At 56.2% G+C, this 21313-nt stretch overlaps 2 protein-coding genes across 3 annotated transcripts; both read left to right on the forward strand.

Annotated features, from left to right (window-relative positions):
* Window positions 1–2257: 2257 nt before the first annotated feature.
* KIRREL2 (kirre like nephrin family adhesion molecule 2) lies at window positions 2258–9642 on the forward strand. Its single transcript, XM_039249675.1, is given in 17 exon segments — window positions 2258–2303; window positions 2306–2668; window positions 2671–2769; window positions 2966–3115; window positions 3653–3802; window positions 3962–4122; window positions 4494–4644; window positions 4914–5019; window positions 5133–5281; window positions 5595–5722; window positions 5814–5946; window positions 6252–6352; window positions 6516–6735; window positions 7224–7328; window positions 7569–7672; window positions 8019–8084; window positions 9252–9642. Coding segments are annotated over 17 exon segments (2568 nt in total). The 3' UTR covers window positions 9588–9642.
* A 1649-nt stretch (window positions 9643–11291) lies between these two features.
* APLP1 (amyloid beta precursor like protein 1) lies at window positions 11292–20957 on the forward strand. Of its 2 annotated transcripts, none has more exons than XM_039249743.1 (17): window positions 11292–11503; window positions 12404–12547; window positions 13267–13399; window positions 13612–13724; window positions 13960–14093; window positions 14207–14391; window positions 14855–14985; window positions 15360–15434; window positions 16304–16462; window positions 16544–16672; window positions 18057–18156; window positions 19167–19274; window positions 19538–19564; window positions 19752–19822; window positions 20056–20118; window positions 20250–20393; window positions 20505–20957. In XM_039249743.1, exons 1-17 carry the CDS (start codon window positions 11357–11359, stop codon window positions 20601–20603), a joined length of 1962 nt encoding a protein of 653 aa, XP_039105674.1. In that variant the 5' UTR covers window positions 11292–11356; the 3' UTR covers window positions 20604–20957. The 2 variants fall into 2 exon arrangements, with proteins under 2 accessions (XP_039105674.1, XP_039105675.1); XM_039249744.1 differs by having other exon boundaries at window positions 19541–19564.
* Window positions 20958–21313: the final 356 nt, after the last annotated feature.

Consider the following 21313-nt stretch of genomic DNA (forward strand, 5'->3'; position numbering starts at 1 on the left):
GCATGTGAGCATGGGGAAGTGAGAGTGAACTGTGATCTGTGAAAGTATACGCAAGAGTACATGAGGTATAAGTGTGCAAGGCAGTCAGGGTGGGAGGGAGTGAAAGGCAGGGCTCAAGACTACCTGCACTGAGTGGGTAGAGGAGCAAGGCCCAGCTTGGGAACCCTTTGGCTGTGGGAGTTCTAGTTCATGAAGCTTCCCTCTGTCTCCCCCCAGCTTCTCTCTTTCCCCCTCCCCCTCCTCCCCCACTTCTCTCCCCCCTCCCTTCCTCCCTCCCTCCCTCTCATAAGGTGCTTACATCTCAATCAACCTTTACCTCTGTCACTGTCTCTCTTTATGCTTCTACATGTGTGTTTTTCCGTCTTTCTTTGTTCTCATCTTTATCCCTCAGTCCCCATGTGCTGTCTCTCACATGCACCAGAAGCTCAATAAATATTTGTTCTCAGTCAACATTTGATTATACCTCTTTCTTTTGTTTCTCCATCTCTGAGTCCTCCTGTTTGTCACATCTTTGAATTTTATAACCATATGCTGTTTGGTGTACGCGCGTGAGCGCGCACGCACGCGCGCACACACACACACACACACACACACACACACGGGATAAGCTTCTTCTGTCTGCTTATCTCCTGCAGGAATTGGAACGGCTCCTTTTCTCCCCCCACCCCCACCCCTGCGACTCCCTTCTCTGGTCTTCCAGGAATAAGATGAGGCATCTGGCCTGAGCCCCCACAGCTCCATACTTGATGTTCCCTCTAGTCTTTCTTCTTCCCTCCCATTACTGACCCCTTGCCCTCCCCCACATTCCCTTTCCCAACTGCCCCCCACGCCTCCTGGGGCACTGACTGGATGCAGAGCTGGAGGTTCGGTCTTACGGGCCTCTCACCAGATGGTGTCCCTCAGGGCCAGGGCGTAAAGCTGTCAGTTGCTGGGACCTTTAATTAGCGTAAACCTTCCATCCTCCACCTTGGCTGTTTTCCTTCTCTGGATGCTCCTGGGACCTCAGGCTCTCCATCTTTCCATGCCTGTGGCCCAAGGGAGCCAGGAAGGGGAAGCGATGTCAGGTGTCTGGAAAAACAGCCTCACTACCTGACTTCCTCCCCAGGACTCAGCAGTCCTGGCTCCAAGCTCATCTTATGTCAAAATCCAGGCACTGGAGTCCCCAAAAGGAAGCCAGTTCAGGCCCCTGGACCTAGAAGTCTCTCAGACTCAGGAGTCCAGGCCTTCAGCTTCTTCTCCCCAAGGACCCAGGAGTTCAGGCCTCCATCCCTCCCCCCTCAACACACACACAGGACTTAGGGCAGATGTTCACCGTCTGTGATTTTCAAATCCTCCTGGGCCTGCGTGGGGGTGGGAGAGATTGGTGGTTAATCCACTGACTCTAAGACTTAAGACCAGATTTTCTGACCCCCCTGTCATCCTCTTCCAACTGCACCATGCTGCAAGCAGGGGATCTAGTTGAGTCCCCAGCTCCTCAGAAACTGGCAGTTCAGGCCATTAACTTGTCGGTCAAAAGAAGTCTGATCGCCCAGTCTTAGAATTCTGGAGTCCAACCCCCTGCCATGCGAGGACGCCCAAGTCTGAGCTCAGGAACAAGAGAGAACCTGAGTGTAGCCCCCCCCCGCCCCCCTCCCCCCGTTACTACAGGCTCAGGAATGCCACACCCAGGGTCGCAGGCCCCCAGGCCCCACTCAATCGGCTAAGGGTCCCGCCCACCTGCCCGGCCAGCTGCGCCGCGCACCGGCCGGCCTGCAGCGTGGGAACGCCCCAGCTGGGCGGCTGGCGGCCGTCAGGACAAGCTGCGCGGTTCCCAGCCTCCCCGCCTGCCCCAGCTCGGGCACCGCCGCCTCGCAGCCGTCGCCCAGCAACCACAGCGGAGTGGGACGAGGGGCTGAGCCTGGACTACGGGGTCTCGGGAAGGGAGGGGCTGGGGGCCTGGATTCCTGGATCCTTGGACGTGCTATGGGTTGCAGCGGTAACAAGGCAGGCGGAGGGATATTTTGAAGAGGGGTTTTGAAACGAGAAGAGCTGGACACCTTCCTCTTCTCAGAGGTCCCGGTTGCCCCCAGGCACTCGGGTGTCCTCTTCCTGACCCGCAGGCCCGGGACGGGGGGGGGGGGTGCTGGGCCCCGCCTCCCCAGGGCACGGAAACTAGGGAAGCCCCAGGGGCTCCCATTTATAGCTTCGTTTCCACTCAGCGCGGTCCCTCCAGGGACCTGGGCTGAGCAAGTTTCTTCCACTCTCCCCCCGCCCCGCCATGTCCCCCACAAGCCTGCCAGGGTGCAGGTGTCCAACCCAGCCGGGACGCCATCCTTCGACCCAGGTGTTCTGGCTCCCAGACTCCAATTTGGCTGGGGCACCCGCCCGCGGAGAGACCCCGCCCAGCGTGCCCCCATTCATCCAAGTCTCTGCCGCGGGAGTTTCTCAATGGGAAGGGGCGGGTCGCCAAGGGGGCGGGGCGAGTGGGACGGGGCCCTCCCCGGTCTCTCAGAGACCGAGGGCGCGGAACCCGCCTGTGTTTCAGAGTGTTAGAGCCTGCCGCTGCGCAGACAGGGGGAACCCCAGGCCAGAAACGGGGTGGCCTCTAGCCTGGGGCGAAAAGTCGGGCGCAAAGGGAGCTCCGTCCAGGGTCGTGAGAGGTGTGCTACTGAGGAAGAAGTTAGCAGGGAACCCGTGCAACAGCAAGTCTGCGGAATCTTGGGGGACACACACTGGGGATGCTGGTCCCCCTCCTCCTTGTCCTCCTCTTCTGCCTCGGGGGGCATGCAGGTACCTCCAGGGGCGGATGAATTGGGGGGGGGGATTGTTTGCCAGCTGCCTCTTTACTGGGGTGGTTGGAACTGGGGGCTCAGACTCCTAGGTCTGCCTGAGGAGAACTTTGGGAGCCTGGACTCCTGGGTACCGACTGAGGGAGCTCAGTTCATATCTAAACTCAACCCTACTCCCTTTCCCCCGATTCTCCTAGGCCTGTCGCCCCATTTCCTGAAGCAACCGGATGACTTGGTGGCACTGCTGGGGGATGAGGCCCGGCTGCCCTGCGCCCTGGGCGAATACTGGGGGCTGGTTCAGTGGACTAAGGATGGGCTGGCTCTGGGGGGTGAAAGGGACCTGCCAGGTGAGACTGTTCTCTCTGCTCAGGAGGGGTTGGCTCCAGGTGGGGGCGCTGGGCTTGGGCTGTATCTGAAATTTCTATTTTAGTGTTTTCAAATTTGGGAAATTGATGGGCTCAGATAAACATCTGGGAGAACTGAAGTTTTAGCTTCTTCCTTAGGGGGTAGGAGATTCTTATTTGTATTATGAAATGCTATATAAATGCAGAGAGGCATAGAAAACACAAAAGGAAGATTGGCCAAATGGTTATAGACACTCATGTAACTACTACCCATGGCCCTTGTCAGCTCCCCAGAAGACTTTCTTATTCCCTTCTCCTACCATAGCCTTCTCCTCACCCCAGAGGTAGTACTAATCTGATTTCTATGGCAATTGTTTTCTTTCTTCTGACTTCCCCCCCCCAAGTTTGCCATGACTCTAGATGGGAGAGGGTTGGGGTCTCTCTGGCTCGGCACCCACTTTTGGTGCTGGGATGCCTGGGAAAGGAGGCTGGGACCAGGAACTCAGAATCACGGTTTGACTGCCTCTTCCTTAACTTCAGGGTGGTCCCGCTACTGGATATCAGGGAATGCAGCCAGTGGCCAGCACGACCTTTACATTAGGCCCGTGGAGCTAGAGGATCAAGCATCATATGAATGTCAGGCCACCCAAGCAGGCCTCCGCTCTCGACCAGCCCAACTGCATGTGCTGGGTGAGGACTCAACTCACTTGTACCTGGGAAGCCCAGGGGTATAGCCAGTGCTTAGCTGAGTGTCAGAGTCCAAGGAGCCCACAGGGGTGGGTAGTTAGAGCTGGGAAGAGTGGGGTCTCTGGGCCCAGGATCCAGCTCTGACCCCAATCCTCCCCACAGTACCTCCAGAAGCCCCCCAGGTACTGGGCGGCCCCTTTGTGTCTCTAGTTGCTGGAGTTCCTGCAAATCTGACCTGTCGGAGCCGTGGAGATGCCCGCCCCACCCCTGAGCTGCTGTGGTTTCGAAATGGGATCCGTCTGGATGGGACCACCTTCCACCAGGTCAGATGGAAATCCTTGAGCTGTCTTTGCCCATTCAGAGAAATGTGGGGTCCACAGGCTTATCCAGAAGAGAAAAGGCCATGGGAGGGAAGAAGTTCAAGGTTTAGGATCCTTAGTATGTGATTAAGGCTAAGGATTCCAGAGCCAGACGACTCAGGTTCGAATCCTGGCTCAGACACTTGCTAGTTGATTGATCTTGAGTTCAGGTAACTTAACCTCTTTGTCCGTCAGTTTTCTTATCTGTACAATAGGGACAATAATATTCATTTCATAGGGTAATTGTGAGTATTAAAGTGCTTTGAAGTGCCTGATGCAAAGTAAACCCAATATAACGGGAAGATGAAATCATTATTATTTTTCATAACCTCCAGACCCTGCTGAAGGAAGGAACCACTGGGTCAGTGGAGAGCATCTTATCCTTGACTCCTTCCAGCGTTGATGACGGAGCCACCTTGGTCTGCCGGGCCAGGAGCCAGGCCCTGCCCTCAGGGAAGGATACAGCTATTACACTAAGCCTGCAGTGTGAGTGCAGTTCAAAATTGGCCCTCCAACCCCCAGGTCCTTGGGAAAAGAGGGGGCTGAGGCCTGGACTCCAGAGTTTGAGGAAAGAGGAGGCTGTGGACCTGGGGCCCTGGGGAAATTGGGAACTGGAGTCTTGGACTCGTAGCTCAAAAGGAAGAGGAGAGTGGGGACCCAAACTCCTGGGGTGGAGACGCTGGGCCCTGGGCTCAGGTGCTCATGGAGGTGTTCCAGGTCCTTGCCCACTGCTAACCATTAACCCACCTCCACAGATCCCCCAGTGGTGACACTGTCTGCAGAGCCACAGAGTGTGCTGGAGGGAGAGAAGGTCACTTTCTTGTGCCAAGCAACAGCCCAACCTCCTGTCACTGGCTATAGGTGAGGTCACCTCTCCTCAGCCCAGAGCAGGGTTTAGGGAGGACTAGGATTGGGACTTGCGCAGGTGTGGCTGGGGAGCAGGGACAACATAAGCAGCTTCACTTCCTCTGCAGGTGGGCAAAGGGAGGCTCCCCAGTGCTCGGGGCCCGCGGACCAATGTTGGAGGTTGTAGCAGACGCCTCATTCCTGACTGAACCCGTGTCGTGCGAGGTCAGCAACGCAGTGGGTAGCGCCAACCGCAGCACAGCGCTGGACGTGCAGTGTGAGCGGGGGCGGGGCCCTGGGTGTGGCCAAAGTGGGGCAGACGGGGGGCGTGGCTGCGACTGGCTGCGGGAGAAGGTGGGGCCGAATAGGATGTAGGCAGGGATTGGCTGTGCTGGGTCAGTGCCAAGGAGCTGAGCAGGGGCGGAGCGAGGGCGCGGGGCCGGGTCTTGGTAGCACCGCGTGCTAGCTGAGTTATTGTGGACTGGCAGCCTATACTCGGGCCCTTGAAGGTGTCGTTTCTGAGTAGCCGATCCTGGGTCTGATGTTGCATCCCTCCCCGGCCATGTGACGCTTCCTCTCCTCTCCTACAGTCGGGCCAATTCTGCAGGCGAGGCCGGAGCCCACGTCAGTAGACGTAGGGGAAGACGCTTCCTTCAGCTGTGCCTGGCGCGGGAACCCGCTCCCTCGGGTAACTTGGACCCGCAGCGGGGACGCGCAGGTGAGACCCGATCTAGGGCCTGTGGCCGTGGCTGGCGGTGGCCGGGACTTCCTCTCAAAGTCCTGTCCCTGACGCCCCTACCCTCTCCCAGGTGCTGGGCTCTGGGCCCACGCTGCGCCTTCCGTCGGTGGGGCCCGAGGATGCAGGCGACTACGTGTGCAGAGCCGAGCCAGGGCGCTCTGGCCTGGGGGGCGGCGCTGCGGAGGCTAGGTTGACTGTGAACGGTGAGAAAGTGGCACTTCCTAGAAGACCTGGCAGACCTGGGACGGGACAGAGTGTGGGCAAAGGGGGCCAGCTCTAAACGGGGGTGGGCGTGGCCTTGAGAGGGCGAGCTTTTTGGAACACCGGGCCTGGGGCTTGGAGCCAGACCTAGCGAAGGCGAGCCTCTGAGGGACTCGGAGTTTGTTGAGGGGCGTGGCTTGGTTGATTGGCGTTAGTGAAGAGTGCCAAGACTTGGCCCCGCCTTATTGAGAACTGGCGTTTCTGAGGACAGGGCCTGTATCTGACTGGTCCACTATCTCCGAAACAGCTCCCCCAATTGTGACCGCCCTGCATTCTGCTCCCGCCTTTCTGAGGGGCCCCGCTCGCCTCCAGTGTCTAGTTTTCGCATCTCCAGCCCCAGATGCCGTGGTAAGGAAATGTACCCGCTCTCATGATCAGCCCAGACGTTATCCCTGTCCTCCCAGCCAGACCCCCAAAACTGCTATGATCACCTCTAACTCTTCGACACCCTGTCTGCCCTTCCCTCCCTCTCCAGTCTCCTTAATGACCTCCTTTTTGTGTGTGCCCCCAGGTCTGGTCTTGGGATGAGGGCTTTCTGGCGGCGGGGTCGCAGGGTCGGTTCCTGGTGGAGACATTCCCAGCCTCGGAAGGCCGCGGGGGACAGGGCCCAGCCCTGATCACTGTGCTACACATTTCGGGGACCCAGGAGTCGGACTTTAGCCAGGGTTTCAACTGCAGTGCCAGGAACCGGTTGGGCGAAGGAGGAGCCCTGGTCAGTCTGGGGCGTAGAGGTGAGATCCTGGGCCTGAAGACTCAAGATCTGAGGATCCCCAACCCCCAAAACGCCAGTCTCTAAATCAAAGACCTCCAAATGCGGACACTCTCAAATCTTGAGAACCTCAAAACTATGAGTCCTTTGAATCGTGAGACCCTCAAAACAGTAAATTCCTTCAAATACAGAATTCTAAACAGAGAGACCCCTTCACACTTGGGTGTCCCAAAGAAAGGAGGCTCCAAGTATGGAGAATGGCAAAGTTAAAAACCCTTCAAACTCTAGAACTCCCTAGAGCCAGGGAGTTTAAACCTGTGGAACCTCAGACTCATGAGCCCTTCAGCCTAAGGGACCTAAAGCTAAGGTACCTTCAAACTTGGGCATCACCAAACTTGGGGACTTTGAATCCAGAGACCCCCAATGCAAGCAAGCCCTGAGTCCCTGTTCCCTAGTTCCTCCTGGGTCTCATGCTTGACCTCCTCAGAATACCCCCTCTCCTCCCTATAGACTTGCTGCCCACTGTGCGGATTGTGGCTGGAGCGGCTGCTGCGGCCATGACTCTTCTTATGGTCATCATTGGGGTGGCCCTCTGCTGCTGGCGCCATAGCAAGGGTCAGTGGCTGAGCCCCACCTCAGCACCATCCCCCACTCCCCACCCTCCACTGACCTGGCCTTGACCTGGTCCCAGTTCCACCTCTCTGGCCTCAGGGTCACACTCCTCACCCTCCCAGGTTCTCATTGGCTCCCAGCCCCCTGACCCAACCCAGTCCTCTCTCTTCCTGCTCTTTGGCCTCTGCAAGCCCTGACCCTGCTCCATCACTTATCTCTGCCTCCTACTGTCCCTGGCCTCAGCCTCTTTCTCCAAGCAAAAGAACCTGGTGCGAATCCCAGGCAGCAGTGATGGCTCCAGTTCCAGAGGCCCCGAAGAGGAGGAGACCGGCAGTGGTGAGGACCGGGTAAGATGCAGGGTCCCCAGACCAGACTCAGCTTCTAGAAGAATTATGAACCCAGTCCCAACTGTTCTCCCAGTCCCACTGAGCCCTCAAATGCAAAGAGGGTCCACATCCCGATAAGTGATCCCGGGTTCACATGTCTCCCAAGTCCAAATACGCTCCTGACCCCGTTATCCCATAGACCAAATATGTCCCCAGGGCCTTTTGCTGTCTTGAGTCCAGACTCCAGCTCCAGGGGCTCTTGGTTCCTCCTGCCTGGCCTCCACTGTCCAGCTGAGAGTTGTTAGGGTCTGGCACTGGGCCAGGAGGATCCTCTGAGTGCTCCCTCTCACTAAGCACCCTACCCCAGGGCCCCATCGTGCACACGGATCACAGTGACCTGGTTCTGGATGAGGAAGGGGCTCTAGAGACCAAGGTAAGTCTTGGGAAGAGGTGGGTTCCTTTCACTGAGTCTCCAGCTCCCTCCCTGCTTGGCCCCCTTCTTTTTCACTCTGTTGCCCCCCAGAGCTAGGACCTAGCCCCCTCCACCCTTTCTTCCTACCTCCTGGGCCACTTCACCCACCTCCATAGCTTGTTTGCTCACCTGCTGATTATGCCCACAAATCTCTCAGCCTTGGCCTGCCTGTGCTTTCCCATCCCCACATCAGGGCTCAATCTGCCTGTGCTTTCCCATCCCAGTCCTGCCTCAGGTCTCCTGGATGCCTCTGCCAGTCCCCTTCTACCCAGCTCCTGCACTGGCCTCGCTTCTTCCCAAACCTACCTCTCCTTCGAAGTCCCCTCTTTTGGCCTCCAATGACCTCAGTCCCCAGCCCAGAGCCCTTCTCTGTCCTCTCTGTACCTAGCATATGCTATTCTATTGGCCTGAAACACCACACAACATGACTTTCCTTCCCATACTGCCTAATGCCCTTCATTCCTCTGGTCTCAGCTCAGACATTTCTTGTTCTAGAAAGCCCATGGTTCCCTCCTCACAGCCCTGATCATTCTGTCTGTGTTCCATCTGCCACAACCAGGACCACTCTGCCCTGGATTTCCGTCTCAGCCCTGAAATCCTGTTGGTGCTTCCCCATCAAGCCTTCTCATCTGCCCGTATTTACCTCATTACTCCCCTGACCCCCGTGGACTCTGGTGATTTGCCATTTCCTCTTTGGCCTGGGATCTCCATGAAGGCAGCACCCAGTCTGTCCCCTTGATAGACATGTCCAGCAGCAGCATAAAGCATGACACAGAATCAAGCCTTGGGGCTGGTGGCAGATGAATGGATGAATGAATGAATGTCTTGGTCTTGATCTTTCTGTTCCTGCTGCATCTCCTTCCACACCACCAGCCCTCAGCAGGCCTATACCCCTCTGTTGCTGCCTTCCTCTGTCCATTTCTTCTGCCTTTTTATCTCTTGTCACTGTTTTTCTGTCCCACTTTGTCTTTCTATTAGTCTGTATGTCTATCTCTCTGACTCTGGGCCTCTGCTTGCTCTTGTCTTTTTGTCTCTTTCTACGTCTGGCTCTAAGTGTGTGTCTACATTAGTGACCCTCACCCACTCGTATAGCCTCACATACCTTAACAAATCCCATTTGTCCCTCAGGACCCAACCAATGGTTACTACAAGGTCCGAGGAGTCAGTGTGAGCCTGAGCCTTGGAGAAGGCCCTGGAGGTGGCCTCTTCCTGCCGCCCCCCTCGCCCCTTGGACCTCCAGGGACCCCTACCTTCTATGACTTCAACCCACACCTAGGCATGGTCCCACCCTGCAGACTGTATAGAGCTCGGGCAGGTTATCTCACCACACCCCATCCTCGAGCTTTCACCAGCTACATCAAACCTACATCCGTTGGACCCCCAGATCTGACCCCCAGGACTCCACCCTTCCCATATGCTGCCTTCCCCACACCCAGCCACCCGCGCCTCCAAACTCATATGTGACAGCTCTCCAAATGAAGTCTTGGAATCTTCAACTTGCCATAATGGATTGTCCTGATTTCTGAGGAACCAGAACAAGATGGTGACCTTACGCTCCAAAACTGAACACTGATGGGGAGAGAAAGATCATTACAATTGTCTGGATCACTGGTGTACAGTCAGCTCAGTCAAACGGGATGCCCCAAGTGGGAGCAAGATGGCCAGTATGACCGACTATTCCCCTGTGTAAAAGAGACTCGAGATGGCAGATGGCTCTTTGTAGAGGGATGGAGACAGGGAGTGATGGGAGTGAGGGATGGAAGTTGTTTCCAGATGAGGAAAGAAGAGATTTCAAGATGACCACCTGTACTGAGAAAGAGGCAACGTAGGACAGATTAAGACGGGAGCCAGACCAGGCCCTGTCCTGTTTCTCCCTGAGGGGCATTTTGCTTGGCCAATAGAAGTGCAGCCAAAATGGCTAATTACTCTCTGGGAACCCAAGTTGGCCACCATCTTGATTCCTTTCAACTTCCTTAAGGCTCCTGGACAAACTGAATCCAAGGAATGAGGATAGGGTGAAAACTGCCACGGGGAGAGGAGAGTAGGGTGGGGTGGGCAGGTGTGGAATCTTGGGATGAGAATATTTATGTTTAATAAAAAAAAAGTCATTAAGTGAATGTATCTTGGGGATTCTCCTAGCGTTATTACCCTGCAGCAAGGAAAGGGACCATTAAATCAGCCCTAAGACCCTACCTCTACCCTATCATCTATCCTAGGCAATGAAGTGGCTGCAGGAACAACCTTGAGCCACCTCTCAGCCCTTTGCTCCTCACTTAGCATTCTAGGGTTTTTTTAAACATACATCTACACAAACATACATGCACAGATGCGCATGTATGAAAGGGCTGCCCCAGCTGGCTTGAGGAAGACAGAATCCTACAGCTATTTAAGGAGACAAAGCAGTGAGCCCTGAAGATTAGGCGGGGAGGGAGAGGCTAGGGATGAGAAAATAGAAATGCCATAGTCCTTAAAGCAAGGATAGGGTTGAGACACTTGTCCTGAGGTGTTCGGTACCTGACTCAGGTCATCCTTAAAGAAAGGACCTGAGGCTTTGGCTTATGAGTCCTTGAGCTAGGAATTAAAGGTCCAGACACCTGGGATCCTTGGAAAGCAGAGCAGAAGTCCAAGACCCCTGGTCCTAGGGAGAAAGGGCGGGGGCTTGTTCTCTGGTCCTGAAAAAAAAGGGCCTGCAGCCCAGATTCCTGGATCTGAGGAAGAAGGGCACCGAATCTCAACTGCTGCGTCCTTGATTAGGGAAATTTCAGAGGCCTGTATTCCTGGGACCTCAGGAGAGGAATGAGGAATCTGTTCGGGGATGGGGGAGGTCTCCAATACTGGCATGCCTGGAAGAGAAGGAGGCTGATTTGTGAGTGTCTGGGTCTGAAGTAAGAGAAAGCTGGGGGTGAGAGTCCTGAGGAAGCACTCAAAACGGCGGAGCCTATGACCCAGACTGCTGGCTAGGCCCTTGCATGGGGTGGGACTCCCGGAATCTCGAGGAGGCGGGGGCCTGGCGCGGCCTCCCACCCGGGGTTCCCGAGCTGCTCCACTCTGCGCAGAGCTGCCACGCTATTGTCCTGGCTGGGAAGGCGGGGCCGGCGTGGGGCGGGGCTGGCGGCGCCGGCGCAGCCCGGGGACGGCGGGAGGAGGCGGCGGCGGCGGCGCTGGGAGCTCCTGTCACCGCTGGGCCGGGCCGGGCCGGAGTGCAGGGGACGTGAGGGCGCGAGGGCCGGGACATGGGGCCCACCAGCCCTGCCGCTCGCGGTCTGGGCCGCCACAGGGGCCCGCCGCCGCTGCCGCTGTTGCTGTCACTATTGCTGCTGCTTCTGCGCGCGCAGCTCGCCATCGGGAGCCTGGCCGGTGGGAGCCCCGGCGCGGCCGAGGTGAGGCCCGGCCGGGTCCTGGGGGATGGGGGAAGGGGCGGGACCGGGCCTTGGACCCGGACGCGGACACGTCCAGGGCAGAAAGCGGTCTTTCCAGACAAGTGGTCGGCCCCCATACGCCCCTAACGGCACTAGGCATTCGTGAACCCAGGACTTCAGGCCCCAACTCCCCCATCTTCTGTCCTCTCAGATGCCTCCCGCTCCTAGGTTAGGAACTGGCTTTTCCAGAGCCCCTGGTCCCCAAAGTCCAACCCCCTCAGACCCTCTCGACCTAGGTGAGTCAGCCCCAACCCTTCCCACCTGAACATGGGACCCACCAGACAGTAAGACACCTGGATCCAAGAATCTTGGCCCCTTGCATCCTCTGGACCCATTGGAGGCCCCCGCAGCCTCACAGAACCCAAAAGTCTAGGTCTTCAGCCACCGACCCCGACCCAGAATGTAGCTGTCCAACCCTCAAACGACTTGGTGTCCAGGCCTGCAGGGCCCTGAAGCCAGGCCTTGCCGTCTTTGCACTGGAGAATGGGACCCTGAGCTAGGGATGGTGGGAGGAGGGGCCAGGACGCCAGGGTTCTGGCCTCCTCCCCCGCGATTCAGTTTTAACCCCTTCGGGCTCCAGTGCGGCTGCGCCGGGGTGGGGGCGGAGCCTGTCTCCGCGGCAACAAGGCCGCGAGCCTCTCAGGGGACCTGGGTCGCCATAGCAACGGGAGAGCTGGGGCGCCCCCGCCCTGTGGGAGCTGCTTCCCCGGGAACAGTACCTCTTAGGAGGGGGGTGCGTGGTGCTTGGTGGAGGGGGCTGGTGCTGGGGTTCTGAACTTCCGGGTCCTAAGGAGCAAAGGTCTGGGGGACACACCTACCAGCGTCCAGGGCCCTCTCTGACCCCTCTGACCTGACCCCCAGGCCCCAGGGTCGGCCCAGGTGGCTGGACTATGCGGGCACCTAACCCTTCACCGGGACCTGCGCACCGGCCGCTGGGAACCAGACCAACAGCGCTCACGACGCTGTCTCCGGGACCCGCAACGCGTGCTGGAATACTGCAGACAGGTGGGCGGGACCTGCTGGGAGGGGCGTGGTCAGCAGTCAGCAGTCAACTACTGTCAGGGTAGCCCAAAAGAAGCTAGTCGTGCAAAAGCCAGGCTCCAAGGAGAATGAGGGATCTAAGTAGGCAGGAGAAGCTAAGGGGCGTGGCTGAGGAAAAGGCGATTTTAGGGTAGGGCAGGACCTGTTTTTGAGAAACTAGGTCAGGAAAGGAGAATTGTGCAAAGAGGGCCAGCCAAGGCCTCTATCCAGTGAAGAGACTGAGTTTAGCAATCTGTGGTGGGTGGCTTAAGGAGTAGGGGCATCGGTGGACGTGGCCAAAGGAGAGATGGGACTAAGAAAAAAGACCTTTTGGACCTGCGAGAAAGGAGCCCAATGAGAGAGTGGAAAGCTAGGAGGTGTAGCTATGAAAAGGCAATTCTAATTCAGAGAAGGGATGCTTCCTGAGAGGCCAGAGAAAAAGATGAGGCTTAAGGGAGGAGGGGACAGAGGTGACCAGAAGAGAGGTGGGTTTATGGAGATTGAGTTTCTGGGCAGATGGCGGGACTTCTGAGGGAGAGCAACTGGGGACGTGACCAAGGAGCCTGCTGGCCTAGCTACCGAGTCTACGGAGAAGCAGAGCCTAGGCAGATCACTAGAGCCTTGAAAAGGGACTTGGCCAGGGGAGAAGCACAGCTGGCAGGGGGCGAGGCTGTGGGCTGATCGCCCTCACCCGCTGCCCCCAGATGTACCCGGAGCTGCAGATTGCACGTGTGGAACAGGCGATGCAGGCCATCCCCATGGAGCGCTGGTGCGGGGGTGCTCGAGGTGGCCGCTGTGCCCACCCCCACCACCAGGTTGTGCCATTCCGATGCCTGCGTGAGTCTCAGGCTGGGGGCAGGGAACAGAAGTGGGGGTTTCCCTGGGGTGAGATTCTGGGCCCTGCCTGGTCTCAGGCTCACATTAGGGAGCTGGATGCATGCCTGGGTCCAGAGCGGGGCAGAGAAACCTGAGGATAAAATGTCTGGATTTTGAAGAGGGTGGGGATAGTGTCTGTGGGAAGGCCTCACTCCGGTGCCCCCACTCTGCAGCAGGTGAATTTGTGAGCGAGGCCCTGCTGGTGCCTGAAGGCTGCCGGTTCTTGCATCAGGAGCGCATGGACCAGTGTGAGAGTTCAACCCGGAGGCATCAGGAGGCTCAGGAGGTCAGGACTCTGACCTATCCATTCTCACTCCCTAACCCAGGAGTCCAGTCCCTTAACAACCACCCTCCCCCCCATCCCCGAATCTGACTCTGGGCCTCAGCCCCCTCTACCTACTGGGACAGAATCAGAAACCCAGGCCCCCAGTCCCATCAGCCCTCAAGACCCAGGCATCCAGGCTCCCTCTCTACCCTCTCCCCGCCCACAATCCTGGCATCTGGGCCTACTCTTCCCGCAGGCATGCAGTTCCCAGGGCCTCATCCTGCATGGCTCGGGCATGCTTTTGCCCTGTGGCACAGATCGGTTCCGAGGTGTGGAGTATGTGTGCTGCCCCCCTCCGGTCACCCCTGATCCATCTGGGACAGCAGCTGGGTGAGTGGGAGGGAGCCCTCCATGCCCATCCTAAGGCTCCTGAGGCAGGAAATGGAAGCCTGGGGGCCTGGGTCGGTCATATTCTCACTGCCTCAAGTCTTCTGTTCCCTCAGTGACCCCTCCACCCGGTCCTGGCCCCTAGGGGGCAGAGTAGAGGGGGGTGAGGACGAGGAAGAAGAGGAATCCTTCCTACAGCCAGTAGACGATTACTTCGTGGAACCCCCACGAGCTGAAGAGGAAGAAGAGGAGGAAAGAGTCCCGCCCTCAAGTTCCCCTAGCCCTGCAGGGGTCAGCAAAGGTGAGACAGTCTCGGAACTCTTAGTTCCCTCTACCCTGGGGGGAGGATGATTTGAGGGAGCCTTGGTGTAGAGACGTTTTTGGGAGGGGCCTGTTGGGGAGAGACCCAACTGTGGGGAATGGAAGGGATGGGAGTAACTTTGAGTAAAGAAGAGGTGGAAGGGCTGTCCTGTACAGAATGCAAAGGGTGAGTGAGGGTGGTTTAGGGGTGCCTCAGGGTGGAGGAGCCATCTGGTAGTTCCTAAGGATTATTTTGGGGAAGCTTGAAGGATGGTATAATGGATTTCTAAGCTTCTCAAGAACACGTGCAGTTCAGAACTATAGCTCTCATGATGCCCTGCAGCATCTGTGGTTAAGCGGACACATGGTGGTCTCCAGTGTGCTCTGGGAAATGTAGTTCTCCAGGAAGGGAGGGTAACCTGGAGATGGGCCTCAGACTGATTCCCCGGTTCCTGGCCTTGCAGTGACCACCACCCCAAGGCCCACAGATGGTGTGGACGTGTACTTCGGCATGCCTGGAGAAATCAGCGAGCATGAGGGGTTCCTGCGGGCCAAGATGGACCTGGAGGAACGTAGGATGCGCCAGATTAATGAGGTGATGGTACTGGGGCGCCAGGATTTCCCACAACACAGAACTCCCTGAATACCAGGAATTTCCTCAGAGGCACATTGAGACTACTTCCAAAGACGCCCCAAGCCCCCACCAACCCCTAATCCTCAACACTGCCTCTAGGATGACCAGGGATCCTTGACCCACCTGGAATCCCACTGAGATGCCACCAGATTCTATGGAAACTCTGGTGTACTGTATTCTTCCACTTACATTCCTTCAGAGCCTTACCTCTTGTGAACTCAAGAGTAAGTGGGACTCAGGGGATCTGGAGCCTCCAAAGTCTGGAAGAGGGATTGGGGGACTCACTGGGGGGAGCAGGGTGGATTCCAGTATCCTGAAGTTCCTCTTGCCCCTAGGTGATGCGTGAATGGGCCATGGCAGACAACCAGTCCAAGAACCTGCCAAAAGCTGACAGACAGGCCCTGAACGAGGTAGGACACTTTCCGCCGGGTCCTACTTTTGCCTGTCCACTACCTGGGACACACCTGGTCTGGTCTCCGGCCTGGTCCAGGCCTGGTCCCACCTCATCCAGTCTCACCCCTTCCTACTTATATTGGCCTCTCCTGGCCCCGCCCCTCCATTTGACCCCACCTCTCTTGGCCTGTGTCTGACCTGACATCTCCCTCCTCTTCAGACTGGCCGTGTTTTGCCTTGATCCTGACTTGAGCCTTACCTCTCAGGGCAGGCTCTGTGGTCATCTCCCAAATTGAGCCCCGGCAAGATGCAGCCTGGTCCTTCTCGGCATCCTTGATTCATTCACATGCCTATTAAGCCCCGTGCCCTGACTCTGAGCCCACCCCTCTAATCTGACTTTCACTCAGTCCCTCCTCAGCAGGCCCAGCCTCATGACTCACTGATCACCTCTAGATGCCCCACCCCCACCCCTCAGATTAGCCCCATTCCCTGATTCTTAGGTGCTCCTAGGACTCTTGCTCCTAGGTCCTATTTAGGCACAACCGTCTCCAGTTGCCCGCCCTGGCCCTAGAGCCTTTCTTAGAATATTTGGAAAAGATTTCACCAGAACATGAGCCACCGCAGTTCCTAGATTGTTCCCACTCAGTACAGTTTACCTCCTCAGGTCAGCTCCCAGTTGGCCTGGTCCTGCCTGCTCCCTGCCTGGTCCTGTATCCCCACCCCTTCAGCCCAGCCCTATGATCTGGCCCCACCCTACAGTTGATTCTGCTCACGCCTAGACCACCCTCTGCCACGTGGCCCTACAGCCCTGCCTTTCCAGAGTGCCTTTGACCTGGACTTTCACCCGTCTTCACCTCTCCTGGCCCTGTGCTCACCCCCTTGCCAGCACTTCCAGTCCATTCTGCAGACCCTGGAGGAGCAGGTGTCTGGTGAGCGACAGCGCCTGGTGGAGACCCATGCTACCCGAGTCATCGCCCTCATCAACGACCAGCGCCGGGCAGCCTTGGAAGGTTTCCTGGCAGCACTGCAGGGGGATCCGCCTCAGGTGTGGGAGCCGGGGGCGGGGCAGGGGGCAGGGGGTGAAAAGGAGTGGGGCAGGCCTGGGCAGCCTTCGTCTCTCCCACAGGCAGAGCGCGTCCTGCTGGCCCTGAGGCGTTACCTGCGTGCAGAGCAGAAGGAACAAAGGCACACGCTGAGGCACTACCAGCACGTGGCTGCCGTGGATCCTGAGAAGGCCCAGCAGATGCGCTTCCAGGTGCTCAGATGCTCCCCGCTCCCATACACGCTGTTATCCCTCAGACCCCAGTCTCCGGGACCCCGCCCCTCAGACCCTCTTTCTGTCCCTTTGGCCTCTGCTTATCCCTGGCAAGCTCGTCCCTGCCCCCGTCCTGAGCCTTGGGGCCCTTTCCAGCCCCTTGGGTCCCTACTTCCTGACCCTGGAAAGTTGCCCTTTACCCCCACTCCCACTCTGTGCCTTTGACCCCCTTCTTGTCCCTTGGATTCCTACTTCCTTTCCCAGAATCTCCCTCCAGTGCCTTTAACCCTGTTCCCGTCCCTCAGCTCTCCTTCTTCCCTAACCCCACCTGTTTTCCACGCAACTGCTATTCTGTGCCCTCAGATCCCGGTTCCTAGTATTTGGATGTTCTCCATTCCAATCCGTGCTCTTGAATTCCATGTCTTGCCCTCAAAAGATATCATTTCTGGGGCGCTGGGTGGCTCAGTTGGTTAAGCATCCAACTTCAGCTCAGATCATGATCTCACGATTCATGAGTTCAAGCCCTGCGTCGGGTTCTATGCTGACAGCTTGGAGCCTGGAGCCTTCTTCAGATTCTGTGTGTGTGTGTGTGTGTGTGTGTGTGTGTGTGTGTGTCTGCCCTTCCCCTGCTTATGCTCTCTCAAAAATTAATAAATAAAGAAACATTAAACAGGGGGTGCCTGGGTGGCTCAGTCAGTTGAGTGTCTGACTTTGGCTCAGGTCATGATCTCACAGCTCATGAGTTCAAGCCCCGCATCAGACTCTGTGCTGACAGCTCAGAGCCTGGAGCTGCTTCGGATTCTGCGTCTCCCTCTCTGTCTCTCTGCCCTCCTCTAACTCATGCATGCTCTCTCTCTCTCTCAAAATATAAACAAACATAAAAATTTTAAAAAATTAAACAAAAAAGAAGAAAAGAAAGACATCATTTTATATGACTCTCTAATCCTACTTCCTTCTCTATAATCCATGAAACCTTACTTTCTATTCCTCAGACCCTACCTTCTGCTCCTCCTACCCACTTACCTCCACTTCCTATCCTCTATGCCATGTTCCTTGTATCTTATACATACATTGTCTCTTGTGCATTTTTCCTAATGACCACTCCTTTTTCTTTCTGCCTTCCTTTTCCAAGCCTTTCACTTCCTGTCTCCTATACATCTTTTCCTTTTCTTTTTATTTATTCTACTTCACCTCTAGTTTCCTTCCTCCTCTGGCCCAATTCCTGGCCTTTGTACCATCTTTCCTGTCCACATTATATATGCTATTTTTTTCCCTTGGACACTATTGACCTTCCTTCTTCACTCTGTCTCAGTTCCCCATCTCTAGGCAGTAGGCTAGAGAACTGCCTACTGCCCAGTTCATCCTTCATTCTCCTTCCCCATAGGTGCAGACCCACCTTCAAGTAATTGAGGAAAGGATGAATCAGAGCCTGGGATTGCTTGACCAGAACCCCCGCCTGGCTCAGGAGCTGCGGCCCCAGATCCGTGAGTGCCTGTGACCCCTGGTTCCCTTTCCAGATCTGTAAAGCCAGGTCTGGACCCCCAACCTTTTCTTCCCCCTTCCACCATTTCAGTTATTTATTCCTGTGTAACAAACTCCAGAACATGGTGGCCTTAAAGACAACCATTTTCTTTGCTCATGATTCTGCCGTCCAGTCTGGGTTCTGCCAGGTGCTTCTTCTGCTAGCCTTGACAGCAGTCAAGTATGTGGCTACACTTGGCTAGCAGGTCAGCTAGGGGATGGGACTCTGGCACAAATGGGCGTCTCTTCCTCTCCATGTCAGCTCAGGGTCTCTTATCCATGGAGCCCCTCCACATGGTCTCATCAGGGTACCTGGACTTCCTACACAGTAGTTCAGGCTCCCCAAAGCATGAAAGTGAAAGCTGCAACGTCTTCTTAAGGCAGGGGCCCACCTTCTATTGGTTAAAGCAAGTGACAAAACTCAGTCCAGATTCAAAGGGAGGGACCTGCATGAGAACATGAGCACCAAAAAGTATGATCTATCAAAGCCCCCAGATCTATTGCGACTTCCTACTGGATGTCCCAAACGTAACCCTGTGTTTTAAAGAGGCCAGTCTTGGGGTGCATGGGTGGCTCAGTCATTTAAGTGTATGACTCTTGATTTTAGCTCAGGTCATGATCTCAAGGTTTGTAGGATCGAGCCCTGCATCAGGCTCTGCACTGACAGTGTGGAGCCTGCTTGGGATTCTCTCTCTATATATACCCCTCCTCCACTCACGCTCTTTCTCTCCCTCTCTCTCTCAAAATAAATAAAGAAACATTTTTTTTAAAAAAGAGGCCATTCTCTTTTGAAACTTCAACCTCCATCCTCCCTGCCAGGGGTGCCTTCATCTAGCTCCCCACTTTCCCCATATCAACATATGGCTACCCCCAATCACTCTACTGTTAGGGTGCCATTTATTCACCTAGTTTTGTTTTGTGGCATTCCTGTGGGGGTCATGATGTCGACCCCCTTTCTGCATGTTCCCCTCAGAGGAGCTTCTCCATTCTGAACACCTGGGTCCCAATGAATTGGAGGCCCCCGCCCCAGGGGGCAGCAGTGAGGACAAGGGTGGGCTGCAGCCTCTGGATTCCAAGGATGGTAAGTTAACCCAAATGTAGATAACCCTAGACTTTGGGGGACAGGCACCCAGCCTCAATCTTAATCCCTTAAAGTTTTGGGGGTATCTTAGCCACCACAGTGAGTGGGAGAGGAGAGGAGAGGAATGGAGGTCTAAGGCTGTGGAAGCCTCTGTATGATCCTTGATCCTTCTGCCTTGGCGGGGAGGGTGTGTCTCCACCCTTTCCTTCATGATGCCTTCGTTTCTTCACTGTTCCTCCCGTCTTGCCTCTTCTGACTGCCAGCAGACACCCCCATGGCCCTTCCAAAAGGTGAGTACCTCCCAGAATGCACGTCAGCCACCAAATCCCGCTAGTCCCTGAGCCCAGAATGAAAAAGGGTCCATACACTGGGAACTCCAGACCTGCTGGAGTAGAGTCCGGTGCCCCTTCTGACTGCCTCCTCAGGCAAGGGTAGCACCATTCTCAGCTCTCAGAAATGAGATAGGACTTGGGTTAGGGTCCACAGAACAAGACGCTGCATCCTCTGGGAAAGAGAAGATGTCCCCCCTGGAGCAGTATGAACGAAAGGTAAGTGAGACCTGTGGATGCTGCGGGTGGATGGGAGAGGGGTCCTGGACTCCTAGGTCTGAAGGAGGAGGGTGTTAGGGGTTTGGATTCTTTGGTCTGAGGGAAGAAGGGATTGAGGACATGGACTTCGGGGTCCTAAGGGAGAAGAAGGCTGGGGATGCCCAATTGGGACCCAGGGGAGGAGGAGGCTGGTGCCCAGACTCCTGAGTCCCTGACACCTCCTGCTCCCCCAGGTGAATGTGTCTGTTCCAAGGGGTTTTCCTTTCCACTCATCGGAGATTCAGAGAGATGAGCTGGTAAGAGAAGGACTATTCTGGGTACCTAGGGGGAGAGGTCAGAAGTCAGTGGCTAGGCTGTGACTCCCAAAGCCACACAGGGCCCTGGTGAGCCTCAGAGATGGCCCCTACCCCATGTCCTCTCCATGCAGGCACCAGCTGGGACAGGTGTGTCCCGAGAGGCCGTGTCTGGTCTGCTGATCATGGGAGCAGGTGGGGGCTCCCTGATCGTCCTCTCCCTCCTGCTCTTGCGCAGGAAGAAGCCCTATGGGGCTATCAGCCATGGAGTGGTGGAGGTGAGAGACACAAAGACATGGTATGGGGAAGGAGTTCCAGAGCCTGGGCATGGGGGAGCTGTCTGCGGCCAGGTCCCTATGCCCCTCTATTCTTCCCCGCCCCCACTGCAGGTGGACCCTATGCTGACCCTGGAGGAGCAGCAGCTGCGTGAACTGCAGCGTCATGGCTATGAGAACCCCACCTACCGCTTCCTGGAGGAACGACCCTGAACCAGCCCTCTTCACCCCTTTGGCTGAGCCCAGACCTTCTCTCTTCCTGGAACCCCAGAACCCCAACTCCCAGCCTGGGGGAGGGATCTCAAAATTTTTCATTTCACACTCTTTGTGAGGGGACTGGAAATTCTTATTTCCCCTTTCCAATTCCAAATTCCATCCCCAAGAAATCCCCAGGTATTCCCAGCTGCCTCCCTGCTTGGGACCTCCTCACCTTAATTTATTTTGTCAGTTTATTTATTGTTCCTTGAGGTGACCACCAGCTTGGTACCAGTGTCTGTTGTTCCCTAGAATTCACCCTCCCATGTGCTCCCCACTAACATCCCAATAAAATCCTTTTCCCCACCAGGCCGTCCTGCGTCTCTGTGGGGGAATCAGTGTGTAATGATAACTCTGGATACTGGCGTGGATCCCTGCCCAGGCCTCCTTCACCTCTTAAAACAGTACGAAGGATCTTTAAATCTGGGCGGAGCCTATAGAAAGGGCCAGGACTGGCACACAGTGGGTGGACCCAAAGACTGGGTAGGCTCCCTCTGCCCTCTCAGGAGCTTTCCGTGGTGCTGAATGGTGTGTTACTTCTAGGCCTCTATTTGCTGAATCCCAGGCTAGACTCCGAAGAAGCTGTTTCTGGCAGTTTCTCCTGCCTTCTGTTCACCCTCACACTCAATCCCACACAGCATCCACCCCCAGCCTTCGAGCCTATGGAG

The sequence above is a fragment of the Hyaena hyaena genome, unplaced genomic scaffold (assembly GCF_003009895.1).
Source record: "Hyaena hyaena isolate Hyena2069 unplaced genomic scaffold, ASM300989v1 scaffold_345, whole genome shotgun sequence".
Classification (NCBI taxonomy): domain Eukaryota; kingdom Metazoa; phylum Chordata; class Mammalia; order Carnivora; family Hyaenidae; genus Hyaena; species Hyaena hyaena.

Coding starts and splice junctions, on each gene's coding strand:
- APLP1 (XM_039249743.1), top strand. CDS start 11,357: ATGGGGCCCACCAGCCCTGCCGCTCGCGGTCTGGGCCGCCACAGGGGC. Junction 13,400..13,611: donor TGTGCCATTCCGATGCCTGC/GTGAGTCTCAGG, acceptor CCCACTCTGCAG/CAGGTGAATTTGTGAGCGAG. Junction 13,725..13,959: donor GGCATCAGGAGGCTCAGGAG/GTCAGGACTCTG, acceptor CTCTTCCCGCAG/GCATGCAGTTCCCAGGGCCT.